Below are 19,347 nucleotides of genomic sequence, written 5' to 3'. Positions count from 1 at the left end.
CAGAGAGCAAGAGACAGTCACAGAAATGAGAGCAGGAAAGGGAGGGAAAGGGGAAAGAGTTGGAGAGAAGGGAGTAGGGAAAAGGGAGAGAGCAGGAGAGGAAGTGGGAGTGAGAAAGAAGAGAAGAGGGAGAGATGGAAAGAGAGGGGAGAGAGATGGAGAAAGAGAGGAGAGAGATGAAGAGAGATGGAGGCAGAGAGGAGAGGAGGAGAGAGAAGAGAGAGAGAGAAGAGAAGAGAAGAGAAGAGAAGAGAAGAGAAGAGAAGAGAAGAGAAGAAGAGAAGAGAAGAGAAGAAGAGAAGAGAAGAGAGAGAAGAGAAGAGAAGAGAAGAGAAGAAGAGAAGAGAAGAGAAGAGAAGAGAAGAGAAGAGAAGAGAAGAGAAGAGAAGAGAAGAGAAGAGAAGAGAAGAGAAGAGAAGAGAAGAGAAGAGAAGAGAAGAGAAGAGGGAGGAAAGGGGAGAAAAAGAGAGGGAGGGAGATGAGGAGGGGGCAGAGAGACAGAGTTGGAGGAAGAAGGAGCGAGAGCTGGCAAGGAACTGCAGCCCCAGGGGGGCCTCGAGGGCCCAGCTCCCAGCGCCTCCTAGGTTCCTGTCAGGCTTCGGGAGGAGGCTGGACTTGGAGGGGCGGGCCTGGGGGGCTCTCTCTCCTTTCCCCATTGGCTCTCGCCTGGCCGCCCCGCTTTCTCTAAAGTGCTTGCTGCGGGCGGGAGTCAGAGGGTCCAGTAGTCTGCTTCAGGCTAGCTGGGCTGCTCCCCACTCTGCCCGGGGAGTGAGGGGCAAGGTCTTGCGGGGCGGGAGCCGAGAGGAGAAGGGTGTGCCTCGACAGGCCTAGGGTCGACAGGGGGTGGGGTGTGGTTCCAGGGATCCAATCACCTTGCAAGGGCGAGGGCGCAGCCAGGGTGCCCAGAGGGCGCCCCCAAGGGTTCAGCCGACGACTCCTCGGCTCCCCGAGCTTGGCCAGAAAGTCTTCAGCCCTCTCGTCCTTGAGGAAGGCTTCCCCTCGCCGCCATGGTGTCGGTCCCGCTCGGTGGCACCCTGAGCAGTGTCGGGGAGTTATCTCAGCCCAGTGAGACCCCCCAGACCACTGGGACCGTTGGACTGCTGGATAGCGAGGAGGGCCAGAGCATCGGCACTGTCTGGCCTTCCTTGATCTCCCTCCTGCCTCAGTTGTCCGACCATACTACAGACGCTGACTTGACGCTGGACCTGACCCTGGGCCGTCCGGGCTCCTTCATCAATACCCGTACCGAGCAAGAGACGAGCAGCTTCAGCTTTCGAGGGCTCTTCATCTTCGCCTACTTCTCCATCATGTTCGTCTCCCTTTTGGGAAACTCTCTGGTCTGCAGCGTGATTATGAAGCGTAAGCGGGTCCACTCGGCCACCGGGCTCTTCATCGTCAACCTAGCCGTGGCCAACATCATGATTACATTGCTGAACACACCCTTCACTTTGGTAAGGGTGGAGTGGGGTGGGCTGTGGTGGGGGACAGGAAGGGAACAACAGAGAGCTAGGCAAGTGGGATGGTGGGTAGAGCCCAGGACACATTTTCTGTTTGCCTAAGGGCTATCCAAGGGATGTCGCCTACTTTTCCCTCACAGAGTGCTTTGAGATCTGAATAGATTTCCCACCCCCACCCCTCAAGCTTATTTAGGCCAGGGATGGCTAGGAGGTGGGGGAGGGGCATAGGCAGCGACCAGTCTAAAGAATCAATCCATCACTCAATCAGTCACGAAAAGCCCCCGACACTGATCTGCCTTGGATACCTCTAGACCTAAACCTCAGCATTTCCTTCGGCTCCCTTAGCTTTCAACGTTTATTGAGAGACGCTCAGGCTGGGGAGCCAGGTTCAAGCCTCTCCTGCTTCTACTTTCTGTGTGACTATGGTACTCACCTCTCTCCGGCTCAGTTTCCTCCTCCGTCAAATGAGAGGGTTCAACTAGACGACACAATTTTTCTCTGTCCTTTCGACCTCATCATTCTTCTCTCCTTCACCCTTCCTACTCTCCTCTCTCCTTCCTATTCCACACTTTGCCTCTCTTCCCCCCTCTTCCTCCTGCCCCCCCACTGTTATTGTTGTTATTCAGTTGTTTCAGTTATGTCTGACTCTCTGTGACCCCATGTGGGGTTTTCTTGGCATGGATACGGGAGTGACTTGCCATTTCCTTCCCCAGATCATTTTACAGATGAGGAAACTGAGGCAAACAGGGTAAAGTGACTTGCCCAGGAGCACACAGCTAGGAAGTGTCTGAGGCCAGATTAGACAGGTCTTCCTGACTCCAGGCCCAGCTCTTCAGGCACTGCAGCACCACTTAACCCATACCTACCCTTTATTTTCTCCTCATCTCTCTCCCTCCCCTCTTCTCTCCTTGTTCCCTTCCCCTGTTCTCCCCTCCCTCTTTTCTTCTCCCCTCCCTTCCTTCTCTCATTCCTCCTCTTCTATTTCCTCTCCTCTTTCCCTCTTCCTCCTTACCCCTCCCCTCCTGTGATAAAACATTTTCCAATTTCTCTTCAGGCTCTGATTCGATATCAACCTTGTCTATCTCCAGACCTCCAAGGAGGCTTGTTCCAAGCCCAGAACTTTAGTAGGTGAAAAGCAAACAGTCATGGGGTCATCCTGTTTGTAAAAGTCTATTGGAAAGGGAATTCTAAGGCCCCTTTGCGTTCCTGCTCCTGCTCCTAGGGCTGTCTCCTAGAAAGTCCTTTACCTCCCACGTACATTGCTTTGACTGTAAATCACAGGAAGCTCCCTCTTTACTTAGCAGGTAAAATACAAGCACACATTTGTTGTGACCCTGGGCAAGTCACTTCACCTTACTTCCCTCATCTGTAGAGTGAGGAAACCTCATTGCAATCTTCACCACAGGTGGCTTAAAACATCCCTGAATCTTAAAGAACTGGAGATATGCCAATGTGTTATTCTTTGGGTCTCTGAGGGATCTTTCTAGGGTTTGCCTAGTCATTCTTCCTATGGGCCATTTTGGGAGGCACAGATCAATAGCAGGGATTGACAGAAGAGGCCGATTGTCTTCCAGTACCTGGCACAAAGTGGATGTTCAGTAAGTGAACTGGATTTACTGAGATTAGCATAAGCTTTTGAGCTAGAAGGGGACCCTAGAGGGCTCATCCAGTCAGTCAGTCCTGTCATTTTACAGAAGAAACAAAGGCTCTCATCAAGGAAGTAACTCACCCAAGGTCACACAGGTAGGAAGGTATATAGTTGGTATTTGAAATTCTGTCCTCTTGATTCCCAAACCCATTGGGTAGAAATATTCTAAACTCCATCTAATCGGATCCATGGGAGTCATTAATTCAAGGATTCATAAATACTTGTCCCTTGAAATTGATTTGCATAGATTCACATACATTACGAATTAATCTGAATTTCCTTTAAGCCTTTAGGTGGAAAAAGATTGTGATGCCCTGGTTTTCTTTGTCCTTATCTAGTCCCCATTCCCAACACTCAGCCCCCACTTCTTGTCTCTGTTGCCGCTTTCATTGGCTGTTGGGACTCCCAGGGGTGGGGCTGGGTATTGTGCATTGAGGGCTCCTAGGATTCACTTACAGCCTCAACTCTTGCCCACAGGTCAGTTTCATCAGCAGCACCTGGGTCTTTGGATATACGATGTGTCACCTGAGTCGTTTTGTCCAATACTGCTCCGTCTACGTTTCTGTGCTAACCCTGGCAGCCCTCGCTTTGGATCGACACCGGGTATCACTGGAACCCACTAGGGGAGGGGCATGGGGGAGCTGAGCTGGAACAAGGACCCAATACCCGGGCATGGGGCATAGAGGGGGTGTCCAGATAGCCAGCTGGGGCCTCAGCAGGGACAGTGAGCCATGATTGCTGGCTCACAGTCGTGAGCCACTATAGAACCCCTGCTAAAAGTCATTGGTGATTGTCACAGGCCTTAAAGGGAAGCCAAACAGCTGGGAGCCCAATCCTCCTCCACCCCCCCACTCAAAGTATCATCATTAAGGGTCCTGCGGCAGCTTGGCAGGAAGCCTCCAGTGGAGTGCCCCAAGGATTTGTCACCATGTAACATCTTTATCAATAACTTGGATAAAAACATAGAAGGTACAATCATCAACTGTGTAGACGACACCAAGCTGGGAGGGAGAGCTAATACACTGAATGGCAAAGTCAGGACCCAAAGAGATACCCACAGGCAAGAGCGTGGGCTGAATCTAAGAAGAGGAAATCAATGGAAAGTCTTTCACTTGGAGTCAGAAAGTCAACCTCTCCTGTCTAGAATGAGAGCAGCTTGGTTACATGGGAGTTTTTCTGACAAGAGGTCTGGGAGTTTTAGCAGGCTGCATGCTCAAAGTGAGTCAGAAGTGTGATGAAGAGGCCGAAAAGCCAGTGGGGTGTTGGGTTGCCTTAAGAGACACAGGGCTGCCAAGAAATAACTCCTCTGCCCTTGATCAGACCTGTCTGGAGGTCAGTTCTGGGCCGTTTAAGGACATTTGATCAACTAGGGGAGGCATATGCAGATGAATGAGGGGCTGCCATTTAGAGAGGAAGCAGCCATGTTCTGTTTGGTCCCAGAGGGCAGAACCAGGGGGAAGGTGGGGGAGGGGCATGTAGAAGGGCCAGTAGTAAGGACACTGTTAAGACAATGGGATGGCTTGCCTTGAGGGAAGGCAGGTTTCCCCTTCTTGGAGATCTCCTGGCAGAGGCTGGAGAATGGTTCTTAGGCATGTTATAATGTATTAGTGTGTTATTTCATATATAGGTTCAACAGGATGACTGCTGAAGTCCCTTCCAGTTTCAAAATCTGAGATTCTATAGGAAATTTCTGAACCAGCTGTTTCCAGATGAGAAGAGGGGAGAGGGATAGGACTGGGAAAAAGGAAGGGAGGGAGTTAGGAAGGCGGTAAGGATCAGAGGATAAAAGAGGGACACTTGGGAGGGACCTTAGAGGTCACCTAGTCCAATTTCTTTCATTTTACAGATGAAGAAACTGAGGCCCAGAGAAGTTAATGATGCCTATAGTAACACAAGTGGAATAGCAAAGCCAGGATTTGAACCCAGGTTTTCTGACTCCCAAGCCTGCACTCTCCCCACTGCATCATACAAACTCTCGGGGAGAAGGAGGAGGATCAGTTTCCCCCAAAAGTCAAATGATCTTTAAATCCCTCCCCTCCCTCTGGCATTCTCTGCCCCATTGTGCTCTAGGAACTTCCCTTCCCACCCACAGACAAGGACTACAAGAACCTAGTGCTCACAGATGGCAAAATAAGGCTCCCCTTGAGAGTAGAAGGCAAAGGTTTCTGCAATTGACCCACAATCGTACGGTACCTTTATTGGGGGAGTGTCTTTTCCCTTTGCCAAGATGCAAGTGTGCCCCCATGTATAAATGCCAACAAAGTGGGCCATCCCTAAGGGATCCTGAGAAGCAGTAGGGGGGTAAGGGGAAGGACATTGCATTTGGGGGAGTTGGCCTTGAATAATAGCTAGCATTTATGTAGTGTTGGAAGGTTTGCAAAGCACCTTGCAGATGTGATCCTCACAACAGCCCTGGGAGACAGGTGCTGTTATTATTCCCATTTTGCTGATGAGGAAACTGAGGAAGATTGAGGTGAACTTGAAGTTATGCCAGCTTTGCTATTATATTAGCAGTGTGATCTCGGGCAAGTCACAGGACCCTTCTGGGTCTCAGTTTCTGCATCAGTCAAATGGGTTAGATTGGATAATCTTTACAGTACCTTTACGTCTGAATCCTACGCCCCGCTCTTTGTGTGGCTTTCCCGTATTGATAGGGAAATCCATTCTAACAGTTGCCAGTTGCCCAGTAATGAAGGGCTGTGTGAGTGGGCAGAATTGGGCTTATCAATTAAATTCATTAATTTTAATGTATATAAATAAAGTATAATATAAATTAATTAATTAATTATATTTCTCTATTCAAACTCAGAAGCCAGATTCTCCCCATGCCTATTGATGGCCCTCCTCAGCCAGATTAGATAGACCTAAGGTCCCTTTCAGTTCTAAGAGCCTTCGACCCCAGCTAGTATCTTTTTTCTGTCTCAAAGATGCTGCCACTGTTCTGTCAATAGATCATTTGCAGTTCTGATCAGCACTGACCCATCTGCACTCCTACGCAATGCCCCTTATGATCAAGGGTTTGGTGGTTAGGGAGCAGTTGGTGACTAGGGAATGGAGAAGCAGACTGGCCCATGGGGACCTTGGGACCTTAGTGCCATCACCATCACCTGCCACCCAACTGAACAAACTGATGGCTTTGACCAGTGGTTTGCAAGGAGTACAGGTTCTCCCAGAATCTTCCCAATACCTGGACATGAAGACACTCTGGCTTCTGAGTTTGAATTGACAAATCAAAATTAATTAATTAAATTAATTTCTTTATATTCTAATTTATTCCTATAAATTAAAATTAATTATTTGGATTGATAAGCCCAATTCTGCACCCCCCTCATACAGCCATTCATTATCACCCACCTGGATGACTATTACAACGGATATTTTTTTGTTTTAGGCAATTGGGGTTAAGTGACTTGCCCAGGGTCACACAGCTAGTAAGTGTCAAGTGTCTGGTTTGAGGCCGAATTTGAACTCAGGTCCTCCTGACTTCAGGGCCGGTGCTCTATCCACTGCGCCACCTAGCTGCCCCCAATAATGGATTTTTTTTAGCAGAACTTGGGGCCTCTGCTCTCTCACCAATCTATCCATCCCTCACATTTAGTCAGAACAATCTTCCTTAGATCTGGCCATGCTATTCCCTTGCTTGAAAAAGTCTCAATGGCTTCCTATTGCTTGGCATTCAAAGTCTTCAGCCTTCCTCATTCGATCAACAAACACATATTAAGTACTTACTATGTGCTAGGCACTTTACTAGGTTCAAAGGATATAAAGGCAAAATTCTATTGTCCCTGCCTTCAAGGAGTTTACTTTCTTTGTGGCAGACAACATATACATATATTAGCATTTGTGAGATACAGACAGCCAGCAGCTGAGGGGTCCAGGAAGGTCTTCCTTCCAAAGGTGGTACCTGAGCTGAGGCCAGAAGCCAAGGACTACAAGAGGCCGAGGTAAGGCAAGAGGGCGTTTCAGGCACGGGGCGAAGGCATGGAGATGAAAGATGGTGTCTTGTGCTCCTGGGACGGCAAGTAGGCCAATATGGCTGCCTAGTGAAATGGATGAAGGGGAGCAATGTGGCAGTGGACTTGAAAGGGAGGAAGAGGCTAGTTTGGGAAGGGGTTAAAGGTCAAAAAGAGGAGTTTACATTTGATCTTAGAGGTAATAGGGAGCCACAGCAAGTTGTTGAGAAGGTTAGTGACGTGGTCACACTTAGGATCTATGAAAATCACTGTGGCAGCTGTGTGGAGGGTAGATTGGAAATGGTGGAACCTTGAGGCAGGGAGACTAATTGGGAGGGCACTGAAGTAGTCCAGGTGAGAAGGGATGAGAGTCTGAACTAAGGTGATGTATACAAGTGGAGAGAAGAGGAGATACGTATCTTGCATACATGTATGTGTACACATGGGTATACATAATATATATACATATGTATGTAATATGTACCTATATTATATACCTATATATCTAATATACACATGTATATACATGTATACATAACACACAGTGCATATATATGTATATAGTATACACATGTGTTTATATGTATACATAATATAATGGAAGAGGGTAGGATCAAGGGTACATGTAGAGGGGTTGGCCTTGGAGATAAGAAGGACATGATGGGAAATGATATCAGGAGGGTGCAAGATAAGGAGAAGGGGACTTGATTTTCTTAGGAAAGTATGAGTCCAGGTTTTCAATCAAGAGAGTAGAAGGAGGGGATGCCATGTGAGGTATTAGGAGAGGTAAAAAGATTTGTAACAACCACTGCTGTCAGTGAGTTAGAGAATCGATTAGAGAGGAGAAGGATTAAGTTCCTGAAATAAGAGCCCACTTGAATTTTGATAATATAAATTGGTAGTGATCTCAGCACCATGGTGTGGCATCCTCCCTCTGTTCTGCAGGAAGGAGAGAAAGAGGCAGACAGTTGGAGGAATCTGGGCTTGGAGTTTGGTGAGGGGTGAATGGTGACGGGACGAGGGGATAAGTGGCCTGAGTGTAAGAAGGTAGCTTAAAGTTGGACTGACTCAATAAGGGGGGACATGGAGGAGGAAAGAGAGTGTAGCCAAAGCAGAGGCGATGGCCTAGGAAAAAGATGGAGGCAAAGAGGAGGTCACAATGAGGGGGAAGGATAGGCTAGGAGGAGGAAATCCTAGGGAGAGATAAAATAATGGAAGGCTATGACCTGAGAGAGGAATTTCAGAACCCTGGAGATGGAACGCTCAAGGGTGATGATGGTGATCAAGAGGGTGACTGTTGTCATCACATGTATGTAGATGTCCCCTAGGAGGAAGGCAAGAGTTTGGGCTGTGAGAAAGACTATGAGGCAGGCCTTGAACTCCCTGAGAAAGGAAAGGGAATGTGCTGGGGCTTGGGAATCTGGTTTGGTTATTTGGATAGCGAAGGAGAGGTCGTTGAGTGATGAGGGTAGAGGTTGAGTCTGGAAGTGGCCATGACAGAAACAAGGAGAGTTCAAATGCCCCCACTGGTACTGATGAGTCAGGGGATGGTCTAATAGAAGGTATAGCCATTACTAGAGAGGATGGCCAGGGTGAGAGTCAGCCAGAGGGAGTCAGGTCTCAGTCAGAGCCAGGAGATAACAGAAGTGAGACCCAAGAAGTCTCAAATGAAGAGAAGCTTGTTCATGATAAAGCAGGAATCCCAGAAGGCAAGGGGGCAGAGATGGGCAGATTGGGAGAGAGACCTTGGAAGTAGGGTCAGGGTGCCTAGGGATTAGAGAGTGGGCTTTGCTCTTTGCATTTGGTATCACAGGGATTGGGAGAGTAAGATAGGGAGGAAGAAGCTTCTTTCCAACCTGTGAGTGGGTCCAGGCAGAGTAACAGAGGAGCAGGAAGGTGCTGTTCCTAATGAAGGTCAAGGTCAGGGCTCCGTTCAGTCTCAAGGGCCTCTTCCCACCTGAGCAACTCATGACTCAATGGTCTACCCAGAATAAGAGAATCAGGGGCAGCTAGGTGGTGCAGTGGATAGAGCACTGGCCCTGAAGTCAGGAGGACCTGAGTTCAAATTTTGCCTCAGACCAAGCACTTAACACTTACTACTGTGTGACCCTGGGCAAGTCACTTAACCCCAAATTGCCTAAAAATTTAAAAACAAAACAAAAACAGAGTAAGAGAATCCCCAAGCAGCAGCCTGCATTGGGAATTGGGTTGGGTTCTTGTGGCCAATGTGGCTGGGGTTACCACTCTGCCTACTGGATTCTTCCCTAGCCTTTTGACTCAGATTCAAATGTTGCCTCTTCCATGAAGTTTCCTTTGCTTCCTCCCATGGGTACTAAGTCTTGGTTCACACAGCACTTTGCCCTTTCTGGATGCCCTTATCAGCCTCTGTTGTACATCCTACTTAGCTGTGTTCATAATATATCCCTGTCCCAAGCTGTAAGTTCCTACGGGGCTGGGATTGTTATACAAACCGTGTCTCCCTAAGAGCATTGTACGAAGTCTGTACAAATGTGCATTCAATCAGTTTGTTGACTAAATAACTAAATGTCCCATTTCTAGCATCTGAGTCTGCTTTGGTTCCTGATGAAGATATTCCTCCCCTGCCTCTTTCCAGGTAACCATGCAGCCTCTGAAGCCACGAATGACTACCATGAAGGGCGGTATCTATGTCATCGTCATCTGGATCCTGGCCAGCTGTTTCTCCCTGCCACATGCTATCTACCAGAGATTGCCTCAGCTTGATACCGTGTGAGTGGGCCAGGGGAGGCCTGGGGATTCTTCCTGGCTCTCCTAGGGAGCTGCTAGAACTTGGGAAATCACCTGGAGGCCCCATTTTAGAGGCAGGATCTTCTGCACGCGACGGGGTTAATATAAGTCTTCCTCCAAACACGATCTCTTGTCTCCCTCCCTATCTCTCTTCCCTTGATTCCCACGTCTCCCTCTAGGCTGGGCACTTCAGGCTGTGGTAAGGAAGGAGGAGGCGGGGGAGGGGAGAGAACAAATTTCTATTAATGCCTACTGTGTGCCAGGCAGTGTGCTAAGCCTTTGATCCTCACAACAATTCTGAGAGATGTGTATTATTATTATTATTATTATCTCCTTTTTACAGTTGAAGAAACTAAGGCCATCAGAGGTTAAGTGACACGCTCAGAGTCTCACAGCTAGTCAGTGTCCGAGGCTGGATTTCAACTCAATTCTTCCCAACTCCAGGCCCACTTCTCTATCTACCGGGTCACCTCACTACCTTTATAGTCAATAGAAGTGGGAGGAAGATAAGAAGAAAGGGAAGGGAGTGGAAAGTAATAAGTGCCTACTCTGTGCCAGGCAGGTGCTGAGCACTTTCCAAACATTATTTCATTTGATTTGAGTGGACAGAAGAGAATTTCCTCTCAGGCCAGCTAAGAACATTTCCCAGTAATTTCAAAGTGGGTCCAGCGTAGGCACTCTGTTGTGTTTATCTGTGCCAACGTGGGGAAACAAAGTCCCCAATTAGAGTACCAATTAGCCCATTCACGAATTGTGCTTCCATCTACACTTCTTCTCACAAAGGTCAAGGTTTTATGCTCTGATCTAGGCCATCAGTAAATGAAAACGTATTTGCATCTTGTAATTCTGCATTTCATACCAGCATCGGCAAACATGTGTGTGTTGTTTCATCTCTGAGCAACACAAACAGCTTTTATGACATGGACAGCTGAAATATAGTTTTGTCAGCTGAAATATGTGCAGATGTACAATGTATGAATGTGCTAATTATTATTCTCTCCTCTGATTGCGAAGTACTCTTTACTTGGAATATATATACACAAAACATTAGTTAATTTGCAACTCATGAGTTGAGTACAGACGGAAGAGTGCTCGCTTTGGAATCAAGGGACCTGGGTTCGAATCCCACTTCTGTCACTTGCTACTTTTGTGACCCTGGGCAAAGCCCTTAGTCTTTCTGGCCTCGGTTTCTTCATCTGTAAAATGGCAGGGTTGATTTAGATGTGCCTTTTTAGCTCTAAATCTGTGCTCCTATGAAGACCATGATGGTACCTGCTAAAAGAGCTAACATAGGAAGGAAGAAAATAAGTGTTTATTAATGTGGAATATAGCTGTGTGCCAGGTACTGGGCTAAGCACTTTACAAATACGATCTCATCTGATCCTCACAACAACTTTGAGGGCTAGGTCCTATTGTTATTATCCCCATTTTACAGATGAGGAAACTGAGGCAAACAGAGGTTAAGTGACTTGCCCAGGGTCACACAGCGATGAAGTGTCTGAGGCCAGACCTGAACCCTTTTGCCTCTTGAGCTGTCAGTCTGGTGAAGTCTGTGAACCCTTTCTCAAAATCATGTTTTCAAGCGTGTAAAATAAAATGTGTAAGATTACCCAGAAAACCAATTATATTGAAATACAATGATCAAAATAGGCAGCATAGATGGTGCAGTGGATAGAGTGTAGGGCCTAGAGTCAGGAAGACCTGACTTCACATTTGCCCTCTGACACTTTCAAGCTGTGTGACCCTGAACAAGTTACTGTACCCTGTTTGTCTCAGTTTCCTCATCTGAAAAAATGAGCTGGAGAAGGAAACGGCAAACCACTCCAGTATCTTTGCCAAGAAAACCCAAATGGGGTCATGAAGAGTTGGACATGACTGAACAACAACAAAAATTATCAAAGTATTAAAAAACATTCGTGGACCCCAGGTTAGAATCCCTGATCTAGAAGAAAAGGACTGGGATGGGGAAGGTTTCAGAGAGCATGCTATATAAGGAATGGTTACATGAAATGGAGATATATATAGTCTGGGGAAGAAAACACTTAGGAAAGACTTCAGGTATTTGAAAGGCCATCATGTGGAAGAGGAAATACACCTGTTCTATTTCACTTCAGGGGTGGGGAACCTGGGGCCTCGAGGTCACATGTGGCCCTCTAGGTCCTCAAGTGCAGCCCTTTGACTGAATCCAAACTGCACAGAACAAATCCTTGTCCTCTAGGTCCTCAAGTGTAGCCCTTTGACTGGATCCAAACTTCACTGAACAAATCCCCCTAGGTCTTCATGTGTGGCCCTCTGACTAAATCCAAACTTCACACAACAAATTAAGTCAAAGGGCCACACTAAAGGATCTAGAGGGCCACATGTGGCCTCGAGGCCACAAGTTCCCCACCCCTGCTTTAGACTATCGAGCTAAGAGTGAGAGGGGAAAGTTATAGAGATACAGATTTAGACTTCTCCCCACAACTTCCTAATAGCTCAAAAAATTCCAGTGTTGTGAGGTAGTAAGTTCTTCATCATTGGAAATCTTCAAGCAGAGACTGAATAACCCCTTGTTGGGAATATTGGGGAGGAGATTCAGGTTGGACTCAGTGGCCTCTGACATTCTAGGATGCTTCCCCTTGTGATTCTACCTCTTCACATAGCAAGGTAAGACTCTTGGGGAAAGCCAAGTAGATATTACCGTCGTATGGTGTCGGACCATATGATTCACCACTACGGTGGTTCTTAGGCATCACTTATTCAAACACTCATTTTACTTAGGCCAGACTAATTACCAAGCACTTCTTGTGATGTGCCAGGAATGTGCTCAGAGAAAAGGAAGCACCTGAGTAATTTGAGGTGGGATTCAAAGCAAGTCCTCTGCCTCCAAATCCAACCTGATCTCCATGTCTCTCGCTGCTTTCACCCCTCTTTCTGTCTCTGTCTGGCACAACAGGAACAAAAGCAACAAAATGGTCTGCCTTCCCAGCTTTCCCCACTCTTCAGATGGCATCAGGAAGTACTTGGACTTGGTTACCTTCCTTTTCCTGTACATCCTGCCCCTGGTGGTGATTTCGGTCACCTACTCACTAATGGCCAAGAAGCTGTGGCTGCGGAATTCCATCCGAGATACGGCCTCAGAGCATTCCATCAACCGCCAACAGAAAAAGAGGATGACCCTGAAGATGCTGGTCATGGTGGTGGTGGTCTTTGCTATCTGCTGGCTCCCCCTCCATTGCTATGAGGTGCTCCTGTCCAGCAAGGTCATCTACAGCCATGAGGCTGTCTACTTTGCTTTCCACTGGTTTGCCATGAGTAGCACTTGCTACAACCCCTTTATCTACTATTGGCTCAACAAAAGTTTCCGTGATGAGCTCAAGATGGCTTTGCGTTCTTGGTGGCAGAAGGTGCTGACCTGTGGCCATGGGCAGCCCCCCGACTCATCCACCTGTCGACGTACCTGCAGGGAACCTTCCCCTTTCTGGAATACCAGTTCTGGGATGCGCAGGCCCAATGAGGATTCCCCCCCGTGTGACCAGATAGACCTATCTGGCATCTGTCCCATCATAGAAATGACTTGAGCTGATGGGGTTCTGATGGCCAATCTATCCAGCCAGAATAGGCCGGAGATTGCAGCCAAAGTGGGTTAGCTGTACCCATGCCTGGCGTGGAACACATAGCTTAGGTCATTCTGGGGTGGGAGGGACATGTTTGTGCTATTATTTCTGCCTCTCTCCCTCTTTCATGGTTCTTTCCTTTCCTTCTCTCTTCTTGTGGGTCATGACGATGTTGTCAGGCCCATTAGGATAGGTTCTTTGCCCTTTGCTCAGAGGGACAGCTCACCTTGTCTTCTGATGTCTTTTTCTCCTAGTTGCCATTGTTTGCTTATCCAGGCCTCAGTTTACCCACCAGTGTCCTGGACCTTGTAGCCATAGCTCCACCAGCGCTTGAAGATTCTCCGTTGTGGTTGTGTGAGAACCAAACCTTGTAAAATGAAAAAAATACATCCAGAGAAATCCCGGAAGACTTGTTACTGAAATGTTTAATAAATGTTGTTGGTATATTTGTGTAGTTTCATGGAGCCAGAGAAGTTGGGTTCAAATTCAGTCTCTGATACTACCTCTGTGACCCTTGGCAAGCCACTCCATTTCCCTGGGCCTCAGTTTCCCCTTCTATAAAATGAGGGGCTTAGTTTAGATGATGTCTAAGGCCCCTTTTTGCTCCAGTTCTAAAATCCTATTATCTGGTGTTCTGAGATCTCAAAGCACCTCGTAAAGACCAGCCCTTGTAATCCCAACTCAGTGACAGAGAGAGAATGAGAGGTCTCAAAGCACTTTGTAAAGACCAGTCCTCATGATCCCAACTCAGTGAGAGAGAATGAGAGGTCTCAAAGCACTTTGTAAAGACCAGTCCTCATAATCCCAACTCAGGGAGAGAGAATGAGAGATCTCAAAGCACTTTGTAAAGATAAATCCTCATAATCCCAACTCAGTGAGAGAGAATAAGAGATCTCAAAGCACCTTGTAAAAACCAGCCCTTATAATCCCAACTCAGTGAGAGAGAGAGAAAATGAGAGACTCTTTTTTTTTTAAACATGTGGTACAAACTCAAAGTGATGCTTCAAAATCCCTGATTCTGCTATTTACTGGATCCCCTGCCTTTTCATACATTGGGTCACAGAGATTTGCACTGCTGATTTTTTTTCTTCCTTTCTCAGCTTCTTTTTTCTAGAAATAGAGAAAACCTGCATGATTAAGATAGAGATAAAGATATTCTGTCCTTTCCTGAGTCTGGCCTGGGGAGAATTCAAACTTAGCAAGAAGGAGATGGGTGGCTGGGGGGAAGGACAGAAGAAATAATCCCATCCTTTGACCATTTCCCTTCATCTGAATTCAGAGTTCTTCTAGCAGCTGTGGGGGTGTAACAGTGGGAGGGACGCAGAAGAGATCTGCCTTGCCTGGAAAGCATCCGTCCTAGCCTTTTCTTTTCCTGGAACTGGCCACTGTGAAATCAGCTGGGTTGGGGTAAAGGGAATTGTATCCTCCCTTCTTTTCCCTCATCAATCAATCAATCAATCAATCAATCAATCAACAAATATCTACAAAACACTTACTAGGTGCTGGGCACTGAAGTTTGCAAAGAAAAAGAAAAGACCAGTCCCTACCCTAGGATCATAGGCTTAAAGCCTGAAGGGAACCTTAGGAATTATTGAGTCCAACCCCTTTCTAGGTTCATGCATCTAGAGCTGGCAGGGCCCCCAGAGGCCAACCCTCTCATTTTACAGAGGAGGAAAGTGAGGCCCAGGCAGGTGGTGAAGTGACTTGCCCAGGGTCACACAGCTAGTACATATCTAGGCTGTCATTTGAGCCCAGATCTTCTTGACTCCAAGTCCGGCACCCTACCCACCAAATCAAACTGCCTCAAAGAGCTAACATTTATTATTCTCATCTTATTCCCTGGTCCCCTTCCTCTTCTTCCTTTTTCTCCCTCCTCATCCTCATTCTCCTCTGGCTTCCTTTCACCTGACTCTTCTCTCTCCTTTCTGTCTTCTCTCTTTCCCTTCCAACTGCTCCATTTCCTCCTCTTCTCTCCTTTCCTAAGGGAGGAAGGGGAATTCCTAGCAAATTTCATTAATACTTTCCCCCTAGTTCCTAGAACCCATTGCTAAGGTACAGAGATATAGACAAAGTGCCCTGGGCTTCGATTCCCAATGGTCCTTTCCCTAGGAAAGAGTCCATAGGGGAAGAAGCTTCCCAGAGTCCCCCAGACACACCCCTTTGTGTCCCTTGCTTGCTTAACGAATGCTACAGCTCTGACTGAGGCAATTAGGCCCTCAGGTATGTCCACTTCAGATCACTATTGTCTGATTCATTTCCTCCATGACTTTCTTGATCTTCCTTCCCTCCCCAATCATTGAAGACTTTTCTTACTAGCTGGAGGGAGAATGCAATTCCCATGTCACAAGTCAGACTTCTTTCCACTGTGGTCCACTTTGGAACCAAAAGGAAAATTCCAGGAAGTCCCAGGCCCAGCAGGCATATGCAAAGATGCTGCTTCCGGCAGCTACAGATGGCATTGCTCCCCACCACTTCTGTCTCTCGGAAGTTTTAGGAGTATCCTCTTATCTAGTCCAAGTATATACTAGCCATATCTATATCTATACATATGTATGTTTGTATACATATATTTTATATATGTGTATCCTTGTTTGCATAGCTTAAATTTCATACTAGGTACCAAGCACCCAGCCTTCTCTGAGGGGCAACTGTTGTCAAAAGTCTATAGCTTGAGAGCTGATGGTCCATAGCCATGCAGGTCAGTTAATTTATTGGGTTATATTCCAGGGTTAATGAGACCAAAGTCATGGTGTGAATCCTTACCTAGCCCAGTTACTGTTCTGTTTTCCCTGTCCCCAGTCTATGCCCTTCATTGAGGCCAGCCTTTTGGTGACCATAGCTCCTGGGGCACCAGGAGGGCCTAGTAGGAAGGTATGGATGCCTGTCCACATGGCTGAGGAAACTGACTCAAAGCATATGGCCTACTGAAAAGGGATTGGTAGTGTTAGCTTCATAGCTGAAGGACAACTTGGCATTTCTAAATGTCTACTTGAAGGAAGTGAGATCTATGGCAATGGCGGATAGGGAACACTTCCTAGATGATCCTCCTCTCATTTGCACACCCAAACTGATGCAAAGAAACCATTGGATTGCTCCAAACTAAGATAATCCAGATGAGACATTGTTTACGTGTAATGCTTCAGTGCCCACTCTAGAATAGGAGAGAACAGTATGGATGAATTAATCTTCAATTATAGGTACTTGGAAAGACATCTATCAGGACCATATGTTGGTTCTTCCTGGCACGTGGGATTGGAGACTCCATCCTGAATGCATGGTCTTTTCTAAGATCCCTGTGGTAATTTTCTCCTCTTCTCTAGACACATATATTTCTTCATACAAATACATATACTTGTACACATGCGTGCACATATACACTCATGTGCTCTCTCTCTCTCTCTCTCTCTCTCTCACACACACACACACACACACACACACACACACTTTGAAATTCATGGGATTGACTTAGAGATGAAAAGGACCTTAGAGGCTGAGGCCAATCCACTCATCCATTTTACAATGAGGAAACTGAGGCCCGAGGAGGTGACCTGATTTGCCCAGCACCACACTGCTAGTAAGTATCTGAGGCAGGTTTGGAATCTGGGTTTTCCTGACTTCAAGTAATGAGCGTACCTTTTTGAACAATTATATTAGGACTGATGCTTCCAAGCCAATGTTTTCTCTAACATCTTCCAATATGGGTGGCTGGATGCTTACTTGGGTGATGCAGCTGTGATTCCAACTAATTTGGGGAGTCCTCTTTGGGAATTATTTCACATTCTTTTGAATCACATCAATGTTGGTGAGTCCTTCAAAGGTGGGTCTGATGAGCTAAGTCTGGTGTTGTAAGACTGGGTCATGCTATTTTGTGTTAAAACAAAACAAAACAATGTTTCTCTGAAGGTTTATTTGAAGCTGGAGCAGCATTATTGGCGGGGTACATCCTTAGGTCCTGGTTCACCTCTTTTGTGTCCCCCAGAATTCCTCTGCACTTCTGAACTAACTCTTCCCCATTGCCTGTTGTGTTTTAGGAGATGAATTCTGCATGAATAATGCATTGATGGCAAAAAGGGAATGTGATATTCTCTTCATTTGCTATCCCCATGCACATTTCCATGGGTCTTGGGGATGTTGACATTGCATTGTGGACTTTGATATTCCTAGTTTCATCACCTTTTATTGGTCCCCCCAACCCCATTCTTCCCCCTAGTCTTTTTTGAAAGATCAGAACAAATGCTTAATCTTTATATCTGTATATCATGCCCGGCACAGACATTAGCAAAGCTTCTATCAGGTTCAATATTTCTTTCCCAATGAGGCTGTCTCTTTATGGAGATGTCATTCTTCAGCCACAACACTCAGGAGTTAATCACCTATTTGAACAAACCAGGCTTTAGATATTCTCACCATTTCTATTGGCCTTGGAGGTGGCCAGAGGACTGTCTCGTGCACCAACGTGTGTGTCCTACTGACACTCTTTAATCCTTTTGGGCCAGGCACAAAGTCAGTATCTCAATGTTGGTCCATAAAAAAGCATCTTTGCCATGCTGGGTTCATGACTTGCAGAATTTTCAGATGTTACATGCAGATTCATATGAATTCTTGGTGGCAAAGAATTAGTTCTGATACAGAGCAATGATTTAACAAACTCGGCTTTTTTTTGAGCACAGCTCCAGGTATGGTCTGGAGTGACCCCTCCTCATTGCAAATGAGGGAAATTAGGCTCTGACATATTGAGTGACTTACCCATGGTTACACAGCTATGGAGCGTTGGGGAGAACTGAAGCCAGGCCTTGCTGATTTCAAGTCTAAGTGTCTATTTGCTATGCCATAGGATAGTGACCAGCAAACCTTGAAGGTCTGGATGCTGAAAGATGTCAGCATGTCTCTGCTATGACTTAACTTTTTCTGTTTCCAAAAAACTATATACGGGGCAGCTAGGTGGTGCAGTGGGTAGAACACCGGCCCTGGAGTCAGGAGGACCTGAGTTCAAATCTGGCCTCAGACCAGATACTTGACACTTGCTAGCTGTGTGACCCTGGGCAAGTCACTTAACCCCATTGCCTAGCAAAAACAAAACAAAACAAAATAAAACCCCCAAAAAAACTATACATAGAAAGCAGGCTCATTATAGTCAAGCTATTGCCAACACCACCCCTGTCTATGTACAGGAGCAGCTAGGTGGCACTGCAGTGGTTAAAGAGCCAGGACAGGGAATCAGGAAAACCTGAGGTGAAAATCTAGCCTCAGACACTTTCTAGCTATATGACCCTGGGCAAGTCACTGTACCTTGTTTGCCTCAGTTTCCTCATCTGTAAAATGAGCTGGAGAAGGAAATGGCAAACCACTCTACTACCTTTGCCAAGAAAACTGCAAATGGGATCACAGAGAACCAACTGAAATGACTCAAGAGTAGCAACAGAAACACAGACAGACAGATACACATACATATTCACACATGCAGGCACATAAACTACACCCCACGTCCTGTCCCCCAAGGAAAAGAAGAAACAACTTAGAGTAGTCAGTAGCACGTACTTTGGTCCTTTGAATGTGCACTGTCTTTTGCATCTCTCACTGGGTGCCATGTGAGACTTTGCAGAGGATTTTGGACAACTCTAAGTGAGGGCTTGGCACTGTCACAGAGGCACCAGAAGAGGAAGTTCCTCATTGTGGAAGAGATTCTTCACGAAAACAGCTGTCAACTGGGGATTCTTAGAGAATGAGGCCTGCTGGCTAGGTCCTTTGGGAGACCAGAGGGCCAGACTCCTTTGGCCCTCATTACAAGAAATTTCTCTAAGCTATGGGGTGCTTATAGTTGCATCCATCCCCAGGCCTGCTGAGGCTCCCTGTTCCACGAGTGGTCCACTGCCTCAAACCAGCAAGTGGCTTCCAAGTTCCACATTCCCACCCAGGTCCATCAGATC

At 46.7% G+C, this 19,347-nt stretch overlaps 1 protein-coding gene across 1 annotated transcript; it reads left to right on the top strand.

Moving 5' to 3' along the window:
- The first annotated feature begins 707 nt into the window (after positions 1–707).
- On the top strand, positions 708–13,866 carry LOC110194773 (G-protein coupled receptor 83-like). Its single transcript, XM_020967294.2, has 4 exons — positions 708–1,451; positions 3,583–3,708; positions 9,673–9,806; positions 12,760–13,866. The coding sequence occupies exons 1-4, from the start codon at positions 1,008–1,010 to the stop codon at positions 13,382–13,384; spliced, it is 1,329 nt and encodes a 442-aa protein (XP_020822953.1). The 5' UTR covers positions 708–1,007; the 3' UTR covers positions 13,385–13,866.
- The last annotated feature ends 5,481 nt before the right edge of the window (positions 13,867–19,347 follow it).

This window comes from Phascolarctos cinereus, unplaced genomic scaffold, assembly GCF_003287225.1.
Source record: "Phascolarctos cinereus isolate Bilbo 61053 unplaced genomic scaffold, phaCin_HiC Scaffold_8;HRSCAF=390, whole genome shotgun sequence".
Taxonomy (NCBI): domain Eukaryota; kingdom Metazoa; phylum Chordata; class Mammalia; order Diprotodontia; family Phascolarctidae; genus Phascolarctos; species Phascolarctos cinereus.
The sequence above is the reverse complement of the archived record's forward strand: the minus strand, read 5'-3'. Positions and strand labels throughout refer to the sequence as shown.

Bases quoted from the DNA above. Each gene is read 5' to 3' on its own strand.
- LOC110194773 (XM_020967294.2), top strand. From the start codon at position 1,008: ATGGTGTCGGTCCCGCTCGGTGGCACCCTGAGCAGTGTCGGGGAGTTA. The intron at 1,452-3,582 runs GTAAGGGTGGAG...TCTTGCCCACAG, and splicing joins TGAACACACCCTTCACTTTG to GTCAGTTTCATCAGCAGCAC. The intron at 3,709-9,672 runs GTATCACTGGAA...GCCTCTTTCCAG, and splicing joins TCGCTTTGGATCGACACCGG to GTAACCATGCAGCCTCTGAA.